The sequence below is a fragment of the Anomaloglossus baeobatrachus genome, chromosome 8 (genome assembly GCF_048569485.1).
Source record: "Anomaloglossus baeobatrachus isolate aAnoBae1 chromosome 8, aAnoBae1.hap1, whole genome shotgun sequence".
In the NCBI taxonomy this organism is placed as follows: Eukaryota; Metazoa; Chordata; class Amphibia; order Anura; family Aromobatidae; genus Anomaloglossus; species Anomaloglossus baeobatrachus.
The window spans coordinates 97,266,638-97,289,766 of record NC_134360.1 but is presented as its reverse complement, the minus strand read 5'-3'; the positions used below and the strand labels follow the sequence as shown (position 1 = coordinate 97,289,766).

The 23,129-nt window shown below is 51.0% G+C and overlaps 1 protein-coding gene across 1 annotated transcript in view; it reads left to right on the top strand.

The window, feature by feature from the left end:
* Positions 1 to 23,129, top strand: part of GUCY2C (guanylate cyclase 2C) — a 686,038-nt gene that overhangs the window by 454,119 nt on the left and 208,790 nt on the right. Inside the window, 1 exon segment of the mRNA XM_075320892.1 lies at positions 19,772 to 19,858. Within this exon segment, the coding sequence (XP_075177007.1) occupies positions 19,772 to 19,858 (87 nt within the window).

Below are 23,129 nucleotides of genomic sequence, written 5' to 3'. Positions count from 1 at the left end.
ACTAGTGGGACTATACAAAAGTCCAATAGCCACGTTTAGGATGCCACTAGGTACACTCAGTGTTTGCTAGTATAATGGCTTAGTTATAATGAGTTGGAGTGTGCAATGCAGGCAGACGTGCTGCAAATATCTTTGCACTAGTGGGACTATACAAAAGTCCAATAGCCACGTTTAGGATGCCACTAGGTACACTCAGTGTTTGCTAGTATAATGGCTTAGTTATAATGAGTTTGAGTGTGCAATGCAGGCAGACGTGCTGCAAATATCTTTGCACTAGTGGGACTATACAAAAGTCCAATAGCCACGTTTAGGATGCCACTAGGTACACTCAGTGTTTGCTAGTATAATGGCTTAGTTATAATGACTTGGAGTGTGCAGAGGACAGGAGGGTACAGTGCCAGGATTGTGGGGCTCTGGGTAGAGGAATGGAAGCCTGCCTTTCTATTCCCTCCTAATGGGGAAATGCAGCGAGGAAATCCCTGACCTTAGCTACACAGACGCTGTCTCTGTTTTCAGGACCTGTCACCTATGGCTCTGACCCTGCCGGTACGAGCCCTTAAAAGGACTGATAGAAAGTGCTATCCCTATGCTGTACAGCGCTGTGTATGGAGCGTAATACAGCTGTATCGGCGATAGGAGCTGCGCCAGTGATGTCTGACACCAAGGACGCAGAAGGCAGATAATGGCGTGCTGGAGGAAAATGTCCGGTTTTATAATGCAGGGACATGTGACATGGACATCCTATCACACATGCCGTTGCTTCTCTGGCTAAAAGTACACTTAGCTGTGTGTGTGTCTGGGATTGGCTGACATGCTGGCCCGCCCCACTACACGCGCGCGCTTAGGGAAGGAAGACAAGGAAAAAAAAAAAAAATGGCGATCATGGCCATTATACAAACAGCAGTGATCTGAAGGCGCTGTTTCCGCACACTATACACTGAAATTTCATAATAGTGTGAGTCACAGAGTGACTTACACTATTACAGCGGAAAGCCAGCTAGGAATTAGCTGTTTTTTTGCTGCTAGAACCGTTCTCGAACGTTTCTAGAACTATCGAGCTTTTGCAAAAAGCTCGAGTTCTAGTTCGATCTAGAACAGGCCCCAAAATCACTCGAGCCTAGAACTGGAGAACCTCGAACCGCGCTCAACTCTAGTACTCAGATCCGGGCCACGGGGTCACTTCTGTGGGTATCACGGTGGCGTGACCCAGTCTGTGATCCCAGGCTCCACAGTAAGAAGGGGATTAGGTAAGGGAGATTGTCCGTGACGCCACCCGCGGTGTGCGGTGAGGTAACGGAGCACCGCCGCTGCCACTAAATGGATCCCGGGGATGGTGGTGGTGGGCAGCAAGGTGGTGATTTCCCTCCACGGGTAGGGTGCTGGTGTCCCGGGACCCCGGTGAGGTGGTGCAGGGAGGATATGGAGACCGTCTGAGAGCTGTGCGCCCGGTTGGACCCCTCTCCCTGCCCAGTTTAGCTCTTACACTGGGGGGGGTGTCTGTCCTGCTGCACTGGTGTGGGATCAGGTTACCAAGGAGGAGAATGGCCTGCACTTTGCTGGATTTTGTAGGCTCTGTGACACCCTGGTTTTGCCAGGGCGTCACACTTGTATTGGACAGTCAGCGGTGATCCGTTGCCAAATTTTCAGAAGTTGCCATTTTGGTCGCCATTTTGGCGTGAAAAACTACTCAGCGTATTCTTCCCCGTGAAAAGGGCGCGAAAGTCGAAGCCCCACCCCCTGGGGACGCGGCCGGAAAGCGAGGCTGGAAGTCGCAAAACGAAACTAGCAGGCCTGAAAGAGGAGTGCCAGCAAAAGACCAAGGAGGGGCGGGTGAAGACTATGCAGCATGTGACCAAGCAGATAAAGGGCAGGGACTCCAGGACCCTGCCACCCTTCTTGTTCTTGGACACCATAAGACCGACCCATCTGGCAAGCCCGGAGTGCCGGAGCCCGTGCCTGGAACAGGGGCCTGGGTAGAAGCCCAGATGGAACACATGTGCCGCCGGATCCAGGTGCAGGCGCGCTATATCTTGGAGCGATGGACGGCCGAGATGGCGGATCTGGCTGCAGCCATTCGGGCTCGTGAAGTGGAGGCAACCTTGGAGGAACAGGTAAGCGACCCACGCCCCTATGTCCCTCAGGGACCGGCCGACCAGGCTGAGGGGCCCAGCCTGCCCCTGCCCGCCACGCTGCCTCCCACACCGCCCGCACCTGCCGCTGACACCCCGCTCGGTCCGCTGCCACCAGAACCGGCAGCGGTGTCCGTTCCACCGGCTTGCGAGGACACACCCGAGAAACCCGCCAGCAGCCAGCCAGTCACCGCCATCGTCATTCTTCCCTGCACCAGAGCCATCGGGTCCTGGGGCTACCATCCCTGCCCACGGAGGGGTTAACATCTTGCTGCACAACATCTCCCCCGGGTGCCCTGTATCAGCAGCGGTGGTGTCCCACCTCACCACACACCGTGGGTGGTGTCACAAACCTATTATGGCCTAGCCCATACATCTACGTCCCCCATTTTATTTGCCGTGTCCGCGAGACCTCCGGGTCCGAAGACCCTCGAGCCACCACCCCTGAAGGTCCGGATCCGAGCAGCGTCGGCTCCTGGCACGGGGGCGGCACAGATGCATATAGTCAGTGTGTAGATTGCATACCATCAAAGGTTAGGGCCGGCTCAGATCCTTAATTGGTGTCCCCTGGAAGGCAACGTTCCCCCCGCACCCATCAATGCAGGGGACACCAATTAAGAATCTGAGCCGGCCCTAACCTTTGATAGATGCATATAGTCAATGTGTAGAATGCATACCATCACTAAAGGCTGAACGGAGCCAGGGCAGAGCCATGGGCGTAGTGACCCATGACTCACCTTTGCAGGGCAGCAAGGGGTTAATGATAATTTTATAGAAAGAGCGGGCTTTCTGCGGGGTCAAGAGTTTAGGGGGGTGGATTTATAGGGCCAGGGGAGGGGACAGGGTGGGGGCTGTATATATGTCCAGGAAGAAAGGGGGGGGCACTACTTCGGCGCGAGGTACCATTAGAGAAGGTCCCCGTGTCACCTCACCTGGTCTCCCCCTGATCTGATGGCATCGGTTGCAGGACTCCTGGAGCAGCTTCGGGCTGCTGCTGGCGGCGCGGATGGAGCGGCGGTCAGGACAGCGTTGAGGAAGATCCTGGGAGGTCCGGATGCGGTGTCTGATGCTGACCCCCCACCGCTCCGGAGTGGGCGCAGGGCGAGGGCACCGGAGAGGTTCTCGCCTGATGCTGCTCCTGGTCCTCAGCAGCGCCGCAGGAGCCCCTCTGGGGACCCTCCTCGCCAGAAGAATCCACCTGCAGCAGCTGTCAGGAGCAGGCGAGGGAGGAATCCTTCTCGGCGTTCAGGACCTGCGGCGGTGGTCGGTCCCTCCAGGGGTCATGTGACCGGCTCAGCTGCCTCTACTGCTTCAGGCTACAACAAAATGGCGGCGGTCCTCCCTGGCGATGCTCCTGTCGGGGGGACTGCTAGACAGCACGGAGATGGTGTTGCTGCGGGGCCTCCGGGGCCGGGAATGTGGAGTACGACCCTGCAAGGAACATCACCTGTGGAGCCCGGGATGGATTCAGCGTCCAGGAGGACAGCGCGCACTGGGTTGGAGGATACTGCCAGGAGTGGGGCATCGCAGCTGCGGAGATCATCACCAGAGAGGAGGTCGCGGTCCAGGTTCAGGTCCCCGTCGACGAGGAGGAGCGGGTCGCCATCAGTGAGGTCAGCGATGGGGAGAAATTCGCCCGCACGGCAGGGGCCTGCGTCATCCCGGTCGAGGTCGCGATCCAGGAGGAGGTCGCCTTCACGGTCGGCATCTGAGGGGAGTCGTCCTGCATCTCATTATCCGGTTCGCTCCCGGGTAATCCGACCAGGGTCGAGCGCGGTGGGTTCCCAGGTCCCCCCTGGTCGAGCTGCCGAAGACGTTTCCGTGCTGGGCCATTCTGGAGGAGATCGTCGTCTGGAGTCAGGATTTTCGGCTGGTGGGTCTCATGTACCGACGCAGCTTGGTGAGTACGCCTCTATGTTTTGTACGTCCCCACCTAGTTTAGTTTCCCCGGGAGTGAGCAGTGGCCAGGCGCAGTGCATCATGGGGGGTCTGGTGGTCGCGGGGCAGAGCGCGGCGGGGTGTGATGTCGGTGGTTTGAGCAATGTTTTGAAGGGTGTACGTGATTTGTTGGCGAAGTTGGATAGGGCGAGTCAGGGGGCAATCGGGTCCCCTGTCCCAGCGTGGGTGCCGGGTTCTGGGGCGGCAGCATCGGCCGTGGTTGTGGTACCGACGGAGAGCGAGGTGGTTGCTGGGGATGGTGTGATGGATCCCGGGCAAAAGGAGAAGGATAAGGAGGGAGATAGGATTATTTTGGATGATAGGGCCAGAGGGGAGGTGTACATTTGCTTTGAGGGCCCTCTGGGGGCGCATTTAAAGAAGGAAGTGAAGGAAAAGATTTGGAAGGATGAATACGTGGAGATTTTTTCCCTCCTTCCTTTGGAGAAGTTTAATTTAGATAAGAGAAAGAAGGATGATAGCAAGAAGGAGGAGGAAGAAAAGCGTAGGTGGCGGCTGATCCCTCAAATGTTTGTTAATTGGTTGCAGGCTTTTGCGATCCTAGCTAGCGTCATTGGCGAAAAGGCGCCGGATAATTGTTTTGGGCTATTCTGCTACATGGATGCTATAGCGGAAGCTCATAGGATTTATGGTGGGCAGACTTGGTTGCGGTACGATGAACAATTTAGGCAGCGGAAAGCTGTGCGGCCCAGTATCCGTTGGGATCAGAAGGATATTGGTTTATGGTTGAAAGTCATGGCAGCGGCACGTTATGGTCAGCCCTTTCACGAGGGGGCCGGGTCGGCCGGCTAACATACTGCTGGGGGAGCGGGGACCCAGGCAGGGGGTGTTGGAGCAAAGGCAGGGGTGTGCTGGCAGTTTAACGACAGCCAGTGCAAGTTTGGAAACTCCTGCAAGTTTAAGCATCAGTGTTCAGGTTGTGGAGGTTACTCCCACGGAGCGGCTCGTTGCTTTAAGAAGGGAAGGCCTAAGGCAGGGGGAGATCCTGGAAAATGGGGGGAGCCCGGTGAGGCTTCACGAGATGGCCCCTTACTAGATAGATACCCTAAGCGGGATAAGGCAGTATTGTTGGAGGACGGTTTTCGTGTTGGTTTCAGGATCCCCCCCCCGCCTCATGTTGTTCCGTTTCAGTTAAAGAATTTGTTATCGGCGCGGCGACACCCAGAGGTTGTGGCTAAAAAGCTTTTTGGGGAGGTTGCTTGTGGATGGATGGCGGGTCCGTTTGCATACCCCCCATTCCTAATTTGGTAGTATCTCCGTTAGGGGTCGTTCCAAAGAAGGAGCCGAACAAATTTCGGCTCATTCAGCATTTGTCGTTCCCCAAGGGTTTGTCGGTGAATGACGGCATTGACCCAGAGCTTTGCTCCGTGGTTTATACCTCGTTTGACGCAGCCGTCAGCTGGGTTTGGAAATGTGGTAGGGGAGCATTGCTAGCAAAGACGGACATCGAATCAGCATTCCGCTTGCTGCCGGTGCATCCTGAGAGCATGCATCAGTTGGGTTGTTTTTGGGACGGTTCCTATTTTGTTGATCATTGTTTACCAATGGGGTGTTCCATTTCTTGCGCTTATTTTGAAGCGTTCAGTTCCTTTTTAGAATGGGCAGTGTGTGATGTGGCGCAGCTCTTGTCAGCGATTCATTATCTGGACGATTTTTTGTTTATCGACCCCGCTGAGTCGGCAGTATGTCAGACGTTGGGGACTATGGAGTGGTTGTCTGGCCGGTTCGGGGTCCCCTTGGCTCAGGATATGACGGAAGGCCCGTGTACTTGTCTGAATTTTTTGGGTATCACTATTGATACTGTGTTGATGGAGTGCAGGCTGCCTGAAGAAAAGATCTCAGCTTTGTGGGCAGAGGTGGGATTGGCTGTTCGTCTTAAAAAAATTCAGTTGAGGGACCTTCAGTCTTTGTTGGGCAAGCTTAATTTTGCTTGCCGCATCATGCCCATGGGCCGGGTTTTCTCACGAAGGTTGGCGTCGGCGACTGCCGGGGCGCGCTCCCCAAGGCATTACATAAGGTTGACTCGGGACCTTAGGGAGGATTTGGCGGTATGGGGCAGTTTTTTAGAGAAGTACAATGGCCGGTCGCTAATGATTGCGGAAGTCTTAGATGATTTTGATTGTGAGCTCTTCACCGATGCAGCGGGGGTAAGGGCTTTGGAGCTTACTTCGGCGGCAGATGGTGCGTGGGAGAGTGGCCAGCGGCTTGGCATGAAGCAGGGTTTACACGGAATTTGACATTGTTGGAGTTTTTTCCAATTGTGGTGGCAGTGTCCGTTTGGGGAGAGCATTTCAGCAACAGAAAAATTCGTTTTCACTGTGATAATATGTCGGTGGTCATGGCAATTAATAACCTGTCGGGCGCGTCTCCTCCGGTGGTCCGCTTGTTGCGGTACTTTGTGTTGCGGTGACTTTGTCTTAATGCGTGGGTTGTGGCAGTGCATGTACCGGGGGTTGAGAACTCCATTGCTGATTCCCTTTCTCGCTTGCAGTGGGATAGTTTTTGGAGCCTGGCACCGGAAGCGGAGTCCGCTGGCAACATCTGGCCAGCGGAGCTCTTGGAATTGGTGTTCGAGAGGCGAGTTCGTTGATCAGAGCATCATTGGCCCCGGGCACGTGGGCTGCGTACGAAGCAGCTTGGATGGAATGGACAAATTGGAGGCAGGAATTTGGGGCGGGGGAGTCTGCTGAGGATTCTGTAGGCGCTTTGCTTTGTTGGATGTGCCGGATGGCTTCCTGTCAGTGGTCTTTTTCCAGGGTTAATCGGTTTATGGCGGGGGTTGCGTTTGGTTGTAAATTGCGGGGGGTTGTTGACATAACAAAGAATTTTTTGGTTCGACAAGCTGTGAGGGGCTTGAGGAAGGGGCTTCATAGACTGGACAGTCGGAGGCCGGTGTCATTTCAGCTGCTGGAAGAGCTGGGTGTTCAGCTGGAGCGAGTGTGTGTTTCCTATTTTGAATTGGTTTTGTTTCGGTTGGCGTTTTCCTGGGCTTTCTTCGGAGCTACGAGGATAGGCGAATTGGTGTCCCCAGCGTCATCCCGTGGGGGGGGTGTTTTGGGAGAAGACACAGTTGATTTAGGAGACTCTGTGGAATTTTGGATCCGGAGGTCTAAGACGGATCAACTTGGTCGTGGAAGACGGGTCACTTTATGGGCATTGGCGGGTCCTTGATGTGCCCTCTCTCTTGTTTTAAACAGTATTTAGAATTGGGGCCTGGCCGCCTGGGCCCTTTGTTGAAGCATCAGGACGGATCGTTTTTGTCCAGGTATCAGTTTGTGGCAGTCTTTCGGAAATGCCTGGAGAGGTTGGGGTTGGAGGCGGACAAGTTTTCAGCCCACTCTTTTCGCATTGGGGCGGCGACGGAGGCCGACAGGTGGGGGCTTCCAGCGGAGACAGTGAAGAGGACAGGCAGGTGGGAGTCGCGGAGGTTCAGGCTGTACGTCCGCCCCCATTTGTTGTAAAAGTCGGGGCTAGTCTGGTCTAGTGGTAGTTAAAAAAAACAAAAACCTTGAAATGTTGTTCTAAAGTTAATGGTAGTTACTGGAGTGTGTCTGATTTGCAGTTGTTGTACCCCCCCTCTTTTCTTGTTTTGTTTCCTTCTATAGGTGGTGCGCCCCTGGTTTGGATTTTCGGCCATTCATTTGTTTATTGGGCGGCACTGAGAGCTGATGTGCGGTGCAATGATCGGCAATTGGGTTGGTCCAGAGACGAGGTAATCGTACGTTGGATCGGGGTGAGGGGCATGCGCTGGCGGCAGGTGTTGGTTGATTTTCACCGGTTCGCTCGATTGGATCGCACCCCAGATGTGCTGGTGTTGCACATTGGGGGAAACGATTTAGGGGCCCGCCCCTGTCGGGAATTGATTCGGGATATTCGGTACGACCTGCTCCGCCTTTTGTCAGTTTGCCCTAACCTGAGGGTGGTTTGGTCGGACATTGTTCCCAGAAAGGTTTGGCGGGGGGCTCGGTCCCTGGAGGGGATCGACAAGACCAGAATAAAGGTCAACAGGGTGGTTGGGAATTTTGTGGCCAGGAATGGAGGTGTTGTGGTTCGGCACAGGGACCTGGAGTCGGGGGAGGGGAATTTTTGGCGATCAGATGGTGTGCACCTGACTGCCGTGGGTATTAATTTATGGGCCTTGAGCATTCAGGAAGGAGTGGAGCGGGCACTCGTTTTGGTGGGGTGACTCGCATTATGAGGTGTCAGGTAATGCTCGTGGTGGCGGTGGCGAGGGGGGTTCTTGGAGTCGGTGGAAATTCGGGGTGGTGGGTGGTACATCGGATAGATGGGGGACCACCCCCCTTTGTTTATTCTGGTATGGTAATTGCCTGGCGGACTTGGGGGGGCTCTCCAGGGGTGGGGTCCCCTGAGAGTCGGTTAGGGACACTGTTTTCCGGCAAAGGTGGTGCCCTCGAGCTTGTGGTCGCGGCTGGGGGCAAAATATGCCAGATGGTTTGTTTTTTTTTTTTTTTTTTTTTTTCTCCTATAAGCCTGTTTTTTATAGTGTTTTTTGAGATGTCTCTGGTTAAACTATAATGAACACTATATTTAATTTTTTACTCTAACTATACCCATGTATGTTACGATTATTTATAATCCATTTTGGAATTGATATGTAATAAGTTTCTATGTGAATTTGATACATGTGCAGCTGGTATATGTTTTTAATTTGCACTTCATTCACGCAAGGATGCTGCACCCAATTCACCTGTTATTTAAGGGTGGATGCAGCACCTTTGCATGCACTGGACCCGTAGAAGCAAGGTTACTTGCGAAACGGCTGCCGTCGTCCGACGTGGCACACCCTCATCCTCCCTCACTACCTGTACCCCTGATGTGATCGTGGAATAAAAAGAAAAATATTTTATTCGACCTTTGGAGTGCGACCTTTCATCTCTTCATTGTGGATCATATATATATATATATATATATATATATATATATATATAATACATATGGATATATATATATATGTATATGTTTAATCTTTGTCGGGGAAGATGGTGGAGTCGAGATTCATTTAATTTTCTATTGGGTGTTCGGGTCATTTCGGCGAGCGGTGGCGAGGGGGGTTCTTGGAGTCGGTGGAAATTCGGGGTGGGAGGTGGTACATCGGATAGATGGGGGACCACCCCCTTTGTTTATTCTGGTATGGTAATTGCCTGGCGGACTTGGGGGGGCTCTCCAGGGGTGGGGTCCCCTGAGAGTCGGTTAGGGACACTGTTTTCCGGAAAAGGTGGTGCCCCCGAGCTTGTGGTCGCGGCTGGGGACAAAATATGCCGGATGGTTTGGTAACAATATTTGGTGTCCGCCAGGTTTTGGGGCTCCAAGAACCGCCCTTGCATTGGTAAAATGGTTATTTATATCTGTTATAATGTTTGTTAATAAACCGGGCCGATTTGGCCAATTTATCCAAAGAAGGGTGTTGTGTTTTTATTAGCGGTTGGGAAAAAGGGGGGGTTTTGTGAGGGATTCTGCTGACAATATGAAGAAAGCCTCTGCAGTAGGGCAGTCATGCTGCTATGACTGCACCTCAGCACTTTACATAGGGAGGCTTTTGCTGTTTATATGACCTCTAATATGGAAACCATTCCTAGCGATTTGCATAATTAGCTTTCCTGTTGTTACCCATTGTTTGCATTCAGCACCTTACCATCATTGCTGCTACTTTGACACTTTATACTAGGTAATTGCAATTATTTTGTATGCACATAGCACTTTGTTGATACATGCATTGATGTTGATGCGCAGGCAATAGCAAATATAAGTTATAATATTCTTGTATACAGCCATCCTAATTTGCCGAGTCTCATTATAATTTTCCATACCTTTTGGTATCCCCTATTCACATTTTTTTACTCACATATGTTTTTTAGATGTGTATGTCTTCATCTGTTGTTTTTTGCCACCATATGTATTTAAATATATAAAATCTAAACAATACTATCAAGAAATAAAAAGAATTGTTTACTACCATAAGGTTGCGGAAAGCCTCAGTGTCCAAAAGACTAAACAGCAATATTTCCAGGACAATCAGTCTGTAAATGTGCTCATTTAGTGTTGGGGTCTGTGAGTGGGTGGCTGGTTATTTATGTTTTCATTTTTAAGGTATGGGGTAGGGACAGCTGAACACTGTGCTGGGACAAAGAACTCAATTTGGTTGCTGATGGTGCTTGCGAATGTGCAACAACAGGTGCAGGGTAGTAGTCATCCACGCCTGCATCCTGGACAGGGTATTGGCAAGCATGTAGTGCACCGCCCCGTGGCCTCGGCTGCGGCCGCCGAGCCGCTCGGGTCCGTGCTCGTGTACTGCGGGTGGTGGCTCGAGCCTCTCGCGGACCCGGGGATCACGTCGCTCTGAAAGGGGTAGTGGCGATGCATGCAGGACTTCGGGTGGTTATTTAGTGGAAATGGTAAAGTTTGTGATGCCACCCATGGGTTGTGGTGATTGTATGGTGGACACCACCGCTGCCGTTGACTAGGCCTTCTGGGGATGGTGTTATGCAGCTCGGTATTAACCCCTCCGTGGGCAGGGGCGATGGTCCCGGGGGCCTGTGGGAAGGGTGCTGAGGCGAGGGAGCGTGGGCGTACTGGACGCAGGTGCGGTGCAGTGCAGTGCACGGCCCGAAGGTGCTGGTGTACTCACTCTGACACAAAATACTGGAGTCTCTGGTAAACCAAACGGCAGAATGGATGGGGCCCGCAGCTGGCTGCAGTGTTCTCCCTGGACAGGTTGATGATGTCTGTTTTTTCCCTGCACCTGTGTTATGTAGATGTTGACTCCTGTGCCTGGACACTGGTAGCCCGCTCCCCGGCGTGTAAGTGTCATAGGAGCCTGTTTGCCCGCAGACGCTGGCCCTTTGGATCTATTGCCTTTGGCGGTGGCACTTATCCTGGATAGTTGGGCTGTTGCCTTCAATCGGGACTTGGGTGGGAATGAACCCCTGAGGTCCAGACCGCAATCAGTGAATTTGACTATCAGGGCGGCTTCTAGCCTAGTCGGGGTCTGAGTACCCTGCCTGGTGCTTGGCTCCCAATCGGCTCCCCGGTTCGGTACCGGCGGGCCACCGCCCGACCCCGGTCCTACGGTTCCACCGACCGTGCTGCCGACTCCTGCAGACGGCCACCACCATCTGCCGACCTTGCTGGAGGTGTCTGGGCTCCGACCCAGACACTTAACAGTTCCACTGGTGGGCCTGGTCTCAGGTCCGCCTGTGCGTGACTTTCCTCCTCTCCTTCCTCTCTCCTCCACTGCTCTGAACAGACTCCACTCAACTCAACTGTTGTGTTTTCCAGCCTCCAGGCCTGTGAACTCCCTGGTGGGTGGGGCCAACCGCCTGGCTCCGCCCCACCTGGTGTGGACATCAGACCCTGGAGGGTGGCAACAAGGGTTTTCTTGTGTGACTGATGTCACCTGTCCGGGAAATGGGTGTGGGTGGTGTTGTGTCTGTGACCCCCTGGCTAGTCCAGGGTGTCACAATCCCCCTTGGTTTAACGCAGACCGTCCGCAGGCTGCCCGTCCATCACCGGTTTTATTTTTCTGAAAAAAAAAAAGTAAACAAATAATCAACATTTTACGAACATTAAGCATTTTTTTTTTTTTTTAAATCTTCCCTTACGGGAGGCACATTCTTGAACCGTTACAAATGGGAACACTTTTATTTGTAACTAAGGAATGGGTCCATGTCCTTCCGCTTTCCCACCCAAGCAACCTAGCCCTGATGCTGCCCCTAAGAAGTGGGCAGCACCCCTTTTCCCCAGTCCAGAAAGAGGAACCTGGCCAGGCTACCCAAGCGGGAACGGGTATGGTACTTCGCACCCTACAGTCACTCAGAGGCTCCACATCCAGGAGGACCCCTGAACCGGAGGATAGTCACCGGTTCTGATGGTGACCGGACCCCAGCCTGCTCTGCTGCCGTTCCCTTCTCCAACCAGCCTCTCCGGAGACTGGCAGTTGTGGGAAGGGCAATTGGGATATTATTTACAAGCCCAACAGTTATTGGGTTGGCCTGCAAGTTCTCAGCCTTGTCTATGGGAAATGGGGACAACAAAAGTCCCAACAGGGATGGGCGCTTCAGTAGCCGGGTCCGCTACCATAAAAACAATGTAGGTCCCAACGGGGACTTGCTGTAGGGTCCCAACAGGGACAACATCCTTCTTTAGAATCAGGTGAAAGCCTTGGGTGATTAGCGCTCATTCATTCAAGTATTTACACAATTAACACATCACACCCCTAAATAGCAGTCTCCCTGTACCTAAGCGGGGGCCTACCTAGGTTGGGGCGTGTGGACCTTCTGGGGACGGTGTTGTCAGGAGGGGGCAGTGGGACAGAGGGAACGGCCGGTCCATCCTTCCGTGTGTCGGGTATGGCAGGTAGAGACCTACGGGGGCGCAGGATAGGTGCATCCTTGGGCATTTGTTCGGGTGGCTCGTCGGCGGGTGTCTCCGTCTCCATTTTTTCCACCGGTTGTGGGAACATTATTACGGGAACAATCACCGCGCCAGTCTGCATAGGCCAGTCCACTGGGAAGTCGTGTACCCCTTGATGAAACGGCGGTAGTAGCCCACCAGACCCAGGAACTGCCTGACTTCCCTCACCATAGTCAGCCGTGGCCAGTCCCGGATAGTGGTGACCTTCTCAGGATCTGGGGCGACACCCTCGGCACAAACCACTTTGGGTTTCAGCAGGTGACACTTGGAGGGCTTCAGCTTCATCCTGTACTTGGAGAGGGCCGCGAACACTTCTGCCAGGTGCTCCAGGTGGGCCTCGTACGTTTTGGAATACACAATCACGTCGTCCAAGTACAAGAGAATGGTCTTGAAGTTGAGGTGTCCCAAGCAACACTCCATGAGCCGTTGGAAGGTCCCAGGGGCATTGCACAGCCCGAACGGCATACTGTTGAACTCGCAGAGTCCCATGGGGGTAGCAAATGCAGTCTTCTCACGATCTTCCGGCGCGACCGCCACTTGCCAGTATCCACTGGTGAGGTCAAGGGTAGAGAAATAGTTAGCAGTCTTTAAGGCAGCTAGCGACTCTTCAATGCGGGGGAGGGGAGAGGCATCTTTATGCGTTATCTGATTGATCTTCCGGTAATCTCGCACATTCTCATTGTCCCATCCTTCTTCCTTACCAGCACTAATGGAGTTGCCCAAGGACAACAACTATCCCGGATGACCCCTGCCCCCTTCATGTTCCTCATCATGTCTTTGGCGCATTGATAGTGTGCTGGCGGTATCGGCCTATACCGTTCTTTGATGGGTGGATGTGTGCCTGTGGGGATATGGTGTTGAACCCCCTTAATCCTCCCGAAGTCTAGCGAGTGCTTGCTGAAGACCTGCCCATACTCCTGTACTACCCTGTAAACCCCGTCCTTGTAGTGCACTGGGGTGGACTCAGTGCCGACATGTAACTCCTGACACCACTCCTCCAGTTGCGCAGATGGAGTGTCACTGCTCATGTTAGGTGTAGGGGTAGTGGGGGTGGTCTCATGGATGGCATGGGTGTCTATGGTGTACAGCTTAGCTATGGTGGCGTAGCGGGGGAGCCTGACTGCTTCCTCCCCGCAATTCAACACTCTCATGGGCGCTCTCCCCTTCTTGACATCAATCACCCCTCTGGCTACCATTACTGTGGGCCAGTGCTCCGAAGGCAAAGGCTCCACCAACGCCGGGTAATCCCGTCCCTGGGAGCCTACTGCTGTCCTATACCAAATCATCATCTCGCTCCTTGGCGGGACCACCAAAGGGGTTGCATCCATTACTCGCACGACACCAATCTCCCCACCTGTCAGGTTCACTTACTGCCGGTGCAGGAGGGACCGGATCTCACGCTGCAGTTCCCTCTGGCGGCCCCCTCCCGCAGTGGCTGACAACTGCTGCAACAGACTCAACACCTCGCCCATACAGTGCTCAATCACATTGGTCCCTAGGACCACTTTCGGGTTATGGTCACTGGACTCATTCAGCACCACAATCATCCCTTGGTGTTTCAACTGGGTCCGTCCCACGGTCAGAGTCACTTCCTTGAACCCCACTTGGGTCATAGGGAGCCCATTGGCTGCAATGATGGTCATGCTGTCATCGGGGGGGCAAGTTCACTATCGGCCCAATATCGCTGGTACAATGAATAAGGCATAGTTGTTACCTGCGATTCGGTATCCAACAGAGCCATGGTCGGGACGCCATCCACCGCCAGGGAGATGATGGGGCGGCCTCCAACGTACCGATCCCGCCAATCAGCTGGGCCTTGGGGGTCTACTCCTGAGGATTGGCCCTTGGCCTCAGGGGTTGTTTGTTTAACGAACACCGTCGGGAGTAGTGGCCGGTCTTGTTGCACCTGTAGCAGACAGGTGGTCCTTGCCGTTGGTCGTTGTTCCTCCTCCGCTGCATCCAAGGGACGTCCTCCAGGCTGTCGGCGAACTGGATCTTCTCTGCTGGCTTGACTCTCGTTGGTAGCTGGAGGGTGGCGAGGATCCGGGTGACGTCTTCGCTCAGATGTCGGACCTGCGAGGCTAGATCTTCTCCGACCCTGGTGGCTGCGGCAGGGGCCGGTAAGGCCAACAAGGGGGGCCGCCACCAAGATGGGGCAGTGGCAGCTGGCCAAGATGGTGGGTCGGGAGCACCGACTTCCGGTGCCTGCAGGGCCTTGGTGGCCCGCTCCTTCAGCACTGCAAAGTCTAAAGCCTGCTTTACACGGTACGACCGATTGTGCGATTTCACAATCGATCGTACCCGCCCCCGTCCTTTTTGCGTCACGGGCAAATCGCTGCCCGTGTCGCACAAAGTTAGTAAACCCCGTCACACATACTTACCTCTCGTGCGACCTCGCTGTGGGCGGCGAACGTCCACTTCCTGGAGTGGGAGGGACGTTCGGCGTCACAGCGACGTCACACGGGCGCCGGCCAATAGAAGCGGAGCGGCGGAGATGAGCGGGACGTAAACATCCCGTCCACCTCCTTCCTTCCACATAGAGACGGCGGCAGCCGCGGGAGGCAGGTGAGCTGCTCATCGTTCCCGTGGTGTCACACGGAGCGACGTGTGCTACCACGGAAACGATGGTCAACTAAAGAAAACGATATTATGGAACCTAACGAGCAGTACCCGACTCACGATTTGTGAACGATACTGCGTCGCTAGGAGGTGTCACACAGGCCGGCATCGCCAGCGATGCCGGATGTGCGTCACAAAAACCGTGACCCCGACGATCTATCGCACGATAGATTGCCTGGTGTAAAGCAGCCTTAAGTCGGCATGCTCCAGAGACCACAGCCGCAACAACTTGCGATCTTCGGGGGACCCCTGCCCCTGCAGAAACTGCTCTACCAGCATTTTGTTGCCATCAGTCTCATTAATTGGATCCACCCACTTCAGGGTGCGTAAGGCCGCTTATAATATCTTTTGGTCGCTGCCGGCAATAGTAAAACTGCATCTGCAACTCCGCTTCCGTGCGGGTTTCAAAAGCGGCTTGAAGTTTATCACAAATGGCGGTTACCGAGGCCCGGTCCGCATCTGCCCAGGTCTCCGCCTCCTGCTCGGACGCACCGGTCAATTGTCCCAGGACCATCACAGCACGTTGCGTGCCAGTCATGGCATACAAGTCGAGAATCGTGCACATTTTGTTAGGGAACATCTGCAAACTATCAGGCTTCCCATCGTACTGGGATAACCAGACAGCGCCGGGTACGTAGGGCAAGGAGATCGGCATTACCTGGATGACCGCCGGAGCCGAGGCCTCCCCTGCTCCTGCGACCGGAGCGGGTGCCACCGCATTCCCATCATCAGGCACATCTGCTGGCGCCACCGCTCTAGCGGCCGGCACTGCTCCGCCATCGGGATTGGGCGCGGACATCTTCCCGCTTCTCCCCCCTTGTTCTTTCTGTAGCACTTCTCTCTTTGGGGGCGGGGCTTCACTTTTGCACCTTCACTGCTCGGGGAAGACAACTCGAGTGGGAAACTTTCGCTCCCTAGATGGCGGATCTTCAGATTTTTCAGCAGGACGTCGCTGACGGGGACTACAAGGCGCACTTCTACTGGTAAGTAGACTGGTTCAATCCAGTTTGTGACGCCAGAAGAGTCAATGTGTACCGCCCCGCGGCCTCGGCTCCGGCCGCCGAGCCGCTCGGGTCCATGCTCGTGTACTGTGGGTGGTGTCTCGAGCCTCTCGCGGACCCGGGGGTCACGTCACCCTGAAAGGGGTAGTGGCGATGCACGCAGGGCTTCGGGTGGTTGTTTAGCGAAATTGGCAAAGTTCGTGACGCCACCCACGGGTTGTGGTGATTGTATGGTGGACACCACTGCTGCCGTTGACTAGGTCTCCTGGGGCCGGTGTTATGCAGCTCGGTGTTAACCCCTCTGTGGGCAGGGGTGATGGTCCTGGGGGCCCATGGGAAGGGTGCTGAGGCGAGGGAGCGTGGGCGTACTGGATGCAGGTGCGATGCAGTGCGGTGCACGGCCCGAAGGCGCTGGTGTACTCACTCTGACACAAAATACTGGAGTCTCTGGTAAACCAAATGGCAGAATGGATGGGGCCCGCAACCGGCTGCAGTGTTCTCCCTGGATGGGTTGGTGTTGGCTGTCGTTTCCCTGCACCTGTGTTATGTAGATGTTGACTCCTGTGCCTGGACACTGGTAGTCCGCTCCCCGGCGTGTGTCGTAAGAGCCCGTTTGCCCGCAGACGCTAGCCCTTTGGATCTCTTGCCTTTGGCAGTGGCACTTATCCTGGATGGTTGGGCTGTTGCCTTCAATCGGGACTTGGGTGGGAATGAACCCCTGAGGTCCAGACCACAATCAGTGAATTTGACTATCAGGGCGGCTTCTAGCCTAGTCGGGGTCTGAGTACCCTGCCTGGTGCTTGGCTCCCAATCGGCTCCCCGGTTCGGTACCGGCGGGCCACCGCCCGACACCGATCCTACGGTTCCATCGACCGTGCTGCCAACTCCTGCAGATGGCCACCACCGTCTGCCAACCTTGCTGGAGGTGCCTGGGCTCCAACCCAGACACCTAACAGTTCCACTGGCGGGCCTGGTCTCAGGTCCGCCTGTGCGTGACTTTCCTCCTCTCCTTCCACTCTCCTCCACTGCTCTGAACAGACTCCACTCAACTCAACTGTTGTGTTTTCCAGCCTCCAGGCCTGTGAACTCCTCGGTGGGCAGGGCCAACCACCTGGCTCCGCCCCACCTGGTGTGGACATCAGACCCTGGAGGGTGGCAACAAGGGTTTTTGTGTGACTGATGTCACCTGTCCGGGAAAGGGGTGTGTGTGGTGTTGTGTCTGTGACCCCCTGGCTAGTCCAGGGCGTGACAGTAGCAGTAGATACTCTGAGCAGCCTGGTGGTGGTCAGGCTGCTAGTAGTCAGGCCCCTGCTCATTTTGGTATGGCACAAGTTGTAAATGAACAATCTTTTATCATCTGCACTTTCTTTAAAATATTTGCCGACTGGGCTTTAAAATACGTGCCAACCTTACCCTTGGTCTAGGATCTTGCTGTGTGTGTGTACTTTGGGGAACATTTGCCCCCATCTAACTCAGGCCACCCCACAGCCTCTTCTTCCCTGTGCGGTGCTGCGAATCCCTCTACCTCTGCTCTGTATGGCACCTTCCCAGGTTGGGTTAGTGACTTCATCATCCATCACCTCGTCATCTACTTCCGCACTTCGGTCCTCCTGACTTGTTGACTTAACATCAATTGTTGGCAACCGTGTCTCATCATCATCTACTTCATGAGACACAAATTGCCGTTCCCCACTGTTGTCTTCTTCTGACCATGTCTACACAAATATTTGGGAATCACTACACACAATCTCCCCATGTCCTTCATGAATCAATAAATGAAAATCACTTATCTACTGAGATTCGCCATGGTGGAAAGAAGGAGGATCAGTGTGTCGATTATGTGGTCCAGACTCTTGGCTAGTGAAAGTGGAACATGGGGAAGACAGAGTAGTGCTGGACTGGTTAACATACTGGAAGCATTATCTGCCATCCAACTGACCACCTGTTCACACTGTTCTCTCTTACAGAGTGGTATCCCACGCCCCCCTGCAAAGTGGGACAGGTTGCAAGGTCTCATGGATGAGTGTGTTGGTTGTGTTCCCGTAGCAGGCACAGTGTCACCTGACCCACGGCCTCAGCCTCTGCGTGCACCATTAGCAGCACGTCCAAGTCCACATGCCTTGCGCATTTTTAATTGTGTAGACACTATGCATGCCTGCAAACTTTCTACTATTATTAGGGAAAAAATATTTAACCCTGAAAAGGACTTTTGTTTTTAGGTTGCAACAACAGTATACAGTATGTATAGAAGGACTGTAAGGCATTAAACCCTGCCTACATGCCTCTAATCCTAAACTATTCCTCATGCACCAGCTATCCCTACACTGAATGCAGCTAATAGTGGTATCAATAGGGAATAGAATAGATGTAGGCCTGAAAAGCACTTTTGGTTTTAGGTCTTTGAAGCTAAATTCCTTGCCCACATGCCTCTAATATACTATCCCTTCTCCAGCAGCTTTCCCTAGACTAAACGCAGCTGAGAGGTATTATTAAAGAATGGCATAGATTTTTTTTAAATAGAAGCAGCAAGGTCTGTAAGGCTAGATTCCCTGCCTAAATACCTCTAATACACTATCCCTTCTCCAGCAGCTTACCCTACACTAAATGCAGAGCGGTATTATTAGAGAATAGAATATATATTTTTACATAGCAGCTGCCAAGTCTGTGTGACTAGATTCCCTGTCTGCATGTAAATGAATGCAGGTAACAGGGGTTTTACTAAAGAAAGGCCAGTATGTGGCCCTGAAAAAAACGTTTGTTTTAATTGTACAGCAACGGTATACAATTACTGCAATACCAATTCAACACTGTCTATATGCCTGCTCTAAACTCAGATCTCCCTCCAATAACAACTCTCTCTGAACTGATTCCAGAACATAATGGGCCAAGCATCACATCACCAGGTCTTATATAAGTCTCAATGGCATGATTTGGCTGGCCGATCACAGTAATGCCAGTAGGCAACATGGCTACAACATTACTGTGTATTGCGAGCAATCCCCGAATGTTGGTCAACTTTCTAAAAGCTGCAAAACATACGGGGCGGGAACTTGAGCATTGTGATGCTTGATCGAGTAATGAATGTCTCGACCACCCCCAATGCCATCGAGTATCGAGCAGTAGCGAGTACACTTGCTCATCACTAATACTTTAGCATTTTATGACTAGCTGCATCATGCATCAACCACTTATATTCTCATAATGGCCATACTGTGTATCATGTGTACCTGAATAGTTGGATATTTAAACTTTTAACCTAGAGATCTTTCCTAAACAACATCTCAGTATTAAAGCCCATTAAATGGTGACTCTAGGAATGTTAATGTAAGTGATAGTGCTTAAATTTGGAGTATGTTGGATATATTGTATTCAACTAGTTGTGTTTCTTCGCTGAACCATCTGCTATTTATTTGCATTAGATGTTTTTAATATGTTTCATTTTAAGTGCAGAGCTCACTAGCAAAACATTTGTTTGTTTTTGTCATGAAAATACAACATTAGAAAACGTATAAATGGATAACATAAAAGTTCATTATGTGACATTTTTTTCAAGAGTAGTCATAGTTTGTGTAGTAAATTACATATTGAATGTTTTGTAATTTTTAGATAAAAAATAATAATTTTTTGCCTCCTTAGGATGTTCTCAGTGATAAAATATCCTACCCAGATGGCACTTTTATGGACTGGGAATTTAAAATCTCTGTAATGAATGATATTGCTAAGGTAAGCCTTTACATTCACATACAGTTAGGTCCAGAAATATTTGGACAGTGACACAAGTTTTGTTATTTTAGCTGTTTACAAAAACATGTTCAGAAATACAATTCTATATATAATATGGGCTGAAAGTGCACACTCCCAGCTGCAATATGAGAGTTTTCACATCCAAATCGGAGAAAGGGTTTAGGAATCATAGCTCTGTAATGCATAGCCTCCTCTTTTTCAAGGGACCAAAAGTAATTGGACAAGGGACTCTAAGGGCTGCAATTAACTCTGAAGGCGTCTCCCTCGTTAACCTGTAATCAATGAAGTAGTTAAAAGGTCTGGGGTTGATTACAGGTGTGTGGTTTTGCATTTGGAAGCTGTTGCTGTGACCAGACAACATGCGGTCTAAGGAACTCTCAATTGAGGTGAAGCAGAACATCCTGAGGCTGAAAAAAAAGAAAAAATCCATCAGAGAGATAGCAGACATGCTTGGAGTAGCAAAATCAACAGTCGGGTACATTCTGAGAAAAGAGGAATTGACTGGTGAGCTTGGGAACTCAAAAAGGCCTGGGCGTCCACGGATGACAACAGTGGTGGATGATCGCCGCATACTTTCTTTGGTGAAGAAGAACCCGTTCACAACATCAACTGAAGTCGAGAACACTCTCAGTGAAGTAGGTGTATCTGTCTCTAAGTCAACAGTAAAGAGAAGACTCCATGAAAGTAAATACAAAGGGTTCACATCTAGATGTAAACCATTCATCAATTCCAAAAATAGACAGGCCAGAGTTAAATTTGCTGAAAAACACCTCATGAAGCCAGCTCAGTTCTGGAAAAGTATTCTATGGACAGATGAGACAAAGATCAACCTGTACCAGAATGATGGGAAGAAAAAAGTTTGGAGAAGAAAGGGAACGGCACATGATCCAAGGCACACCACATCCTCTGTAAAACATGGTGGAGGCAACGTGATGGCATGGGCATGCATGGCTTTCAATGGCACTGGGTCACTTGTGTTTATTGATGACATAACAGCAGACAAGAGTAGCCGGATGAATTCTGAAGTGTACCGGGATATACTTTCAGCCCAGATTCAGCCAAATGCCGCAAAGTTGATCGGACGGCGCTTCATAGTACAGATGGACAATGACCCCAAGCATACAGCCAAAGCTACCCAGGAGTTCATGAGTGCAAAAAAGTGGAACATTCTGCAATGGCCAAGTCAATCACCAGATCTTAACCCAATTGAGCATGCATTTCACTTGCTCAAATCCAGACTTAAGACGGAAAGACCCACAAACAAGCAAGACCTGAAGGCTGCGGCTGTAGAGGCCTGGCAAAGCATTAAGAAGGAGGAAACCCAGCGTTTGGTGATGTCCATGGGTTCCAGACTTAAGGCAGTGATTGCCTCCAAAGGATTCGCAACAAAATATTGAAAATAAAAATATTTTGTTTGGGTTTGGTTTATTTGTCCAATTACTTTTGACCTCCTAAAATGTGGAGTGTTTGTAAAGAAATGTGTACAATTCCTACAATTTCTATCAGATATTTTTGTTCAAACCTTCAAATTAAATGTTACAATCTGCACTTGAATTCTGTTGTAGAGGTTTCATTTCAAATCCAATGTGGTGGCATGCAGAGCCCAACTCGCGAAAATTGTGTCACTGTCCAAATATTTCTGGACCTAACTGTACACAGTCTATCTAGCAGGTGTGTAGATTAGCCAAAGTAAAAAGTTGCATGGATCGAGTTTGATGTTGCAACAGCCAAATGTTATAAATCAGTAAACGACTGACGAAATCTTTGTACTTTGTAGAGAACTGCTGCTTACTCCCAAATTTACTAAAAGGTCCGGTTATTCTAGTAAAAGTCCTAGTTATCAGATCTTCACTAATGCAATTCAGATTATTGTATTAGAATTAGTGCTGAGTGAGCGTGCTCGGCACTGTTTGGTACCTGATCGAACATTGAGGTGCTCGACTACTCACGGAGCTCGACCTAGTATTGCGGGTGCTTGTACTGTATATGTCATCCGTGAAACAATGACTACAAAACTTTACTGACTGCAGTGTGCAGGCAACCCAGTGAGAGACATTCGCTGTATCTGAATGGCTCTCACTGGGGTTGAAACAATGTTTTTGAATGTAGTGTTTAAAAAAAACAAAAAACAAAACCCTCTCTCCCCTCAGTAATGCTCTGTTTATGGCTGGCTTTATGTCGGTGGAGAGCCAAACTGCCCAATCATTGACTTCCATTATACTCATCATTCGAGTTGACCCCTTTCAGAGTGAATGAATTGCTCGGCTCGAGAAATGAGCACCCGAGCATTTTAGTGCTCGCCCATCTCTAGTTAGAATAATGATAAAGGCTAAAAGCTTTAACCCCTTAAAAATGATAGTTTATAATGTCCATAATGGTGAACATGAGTAAGACTTTTTAAATCAAAACGTGTTGGTTCTGTCCTTAGCAGTACCTTGTTTGGTGGCATGTTTGTAATAATAATAATAATAATAATCTTTATTTCTATAGCGACAACATATTCCGCAGTGCATTACAATTCAGAGGTTCATATACAATCAATAATTATAGAAAATACAATAATTAAAGCAACAAATACAACTCTGCTCGAGAGATCTTACAATCTACAATGAGGGGGGACAAGGTACAGGTGCTTATTTACAATGACAATCCAGTCATCTTAAAGAAAGAAATGGGGGGTAGATAAAGGCTGCCTTTACCTGTCAGTCAATCTTTGAGATTCTTTTGGGTGCGGTGGAATTTATTTATCAATAAACATACTCATTTTGATATTTGATGCTGGAGATTTCCTTTTCTCTTTATGCTTAATTGAAGCCTTAACCTAGGTGGATCTGTGTGTATCCTCTCCAGATGGAACAGGTGGAATCAGGACTGGAGAGTGGCTTCACTCCTTCCCTTATCCCTAATTTTTTTCTAATTTACATAACAGGTGTAGAAATGGTGCAAAAATCCTGGAACATCATAAACTCACCAAAAGCTCATCATGGGAATGTATCTCTTGGGCACGTGCACATGTTGAGTATTTGGTGATTTTTACCTCAGTATTTGTAAGCTAACACCAGGAGTAGTGATACAAACTCGGGAAACAAAAGGGTGCAGATAGGGTCTTTCCAGATATATAAAAGGGCAATGTGTAGTGATATACACTAACTTTACGTGGTTGTGAGGGTCATTGTTAATTTTTTTGGTCCTGAGGAAGAGGTGTTATACCTTGAAACACGTAGACCTATGAAATAAAATAATTATTAGT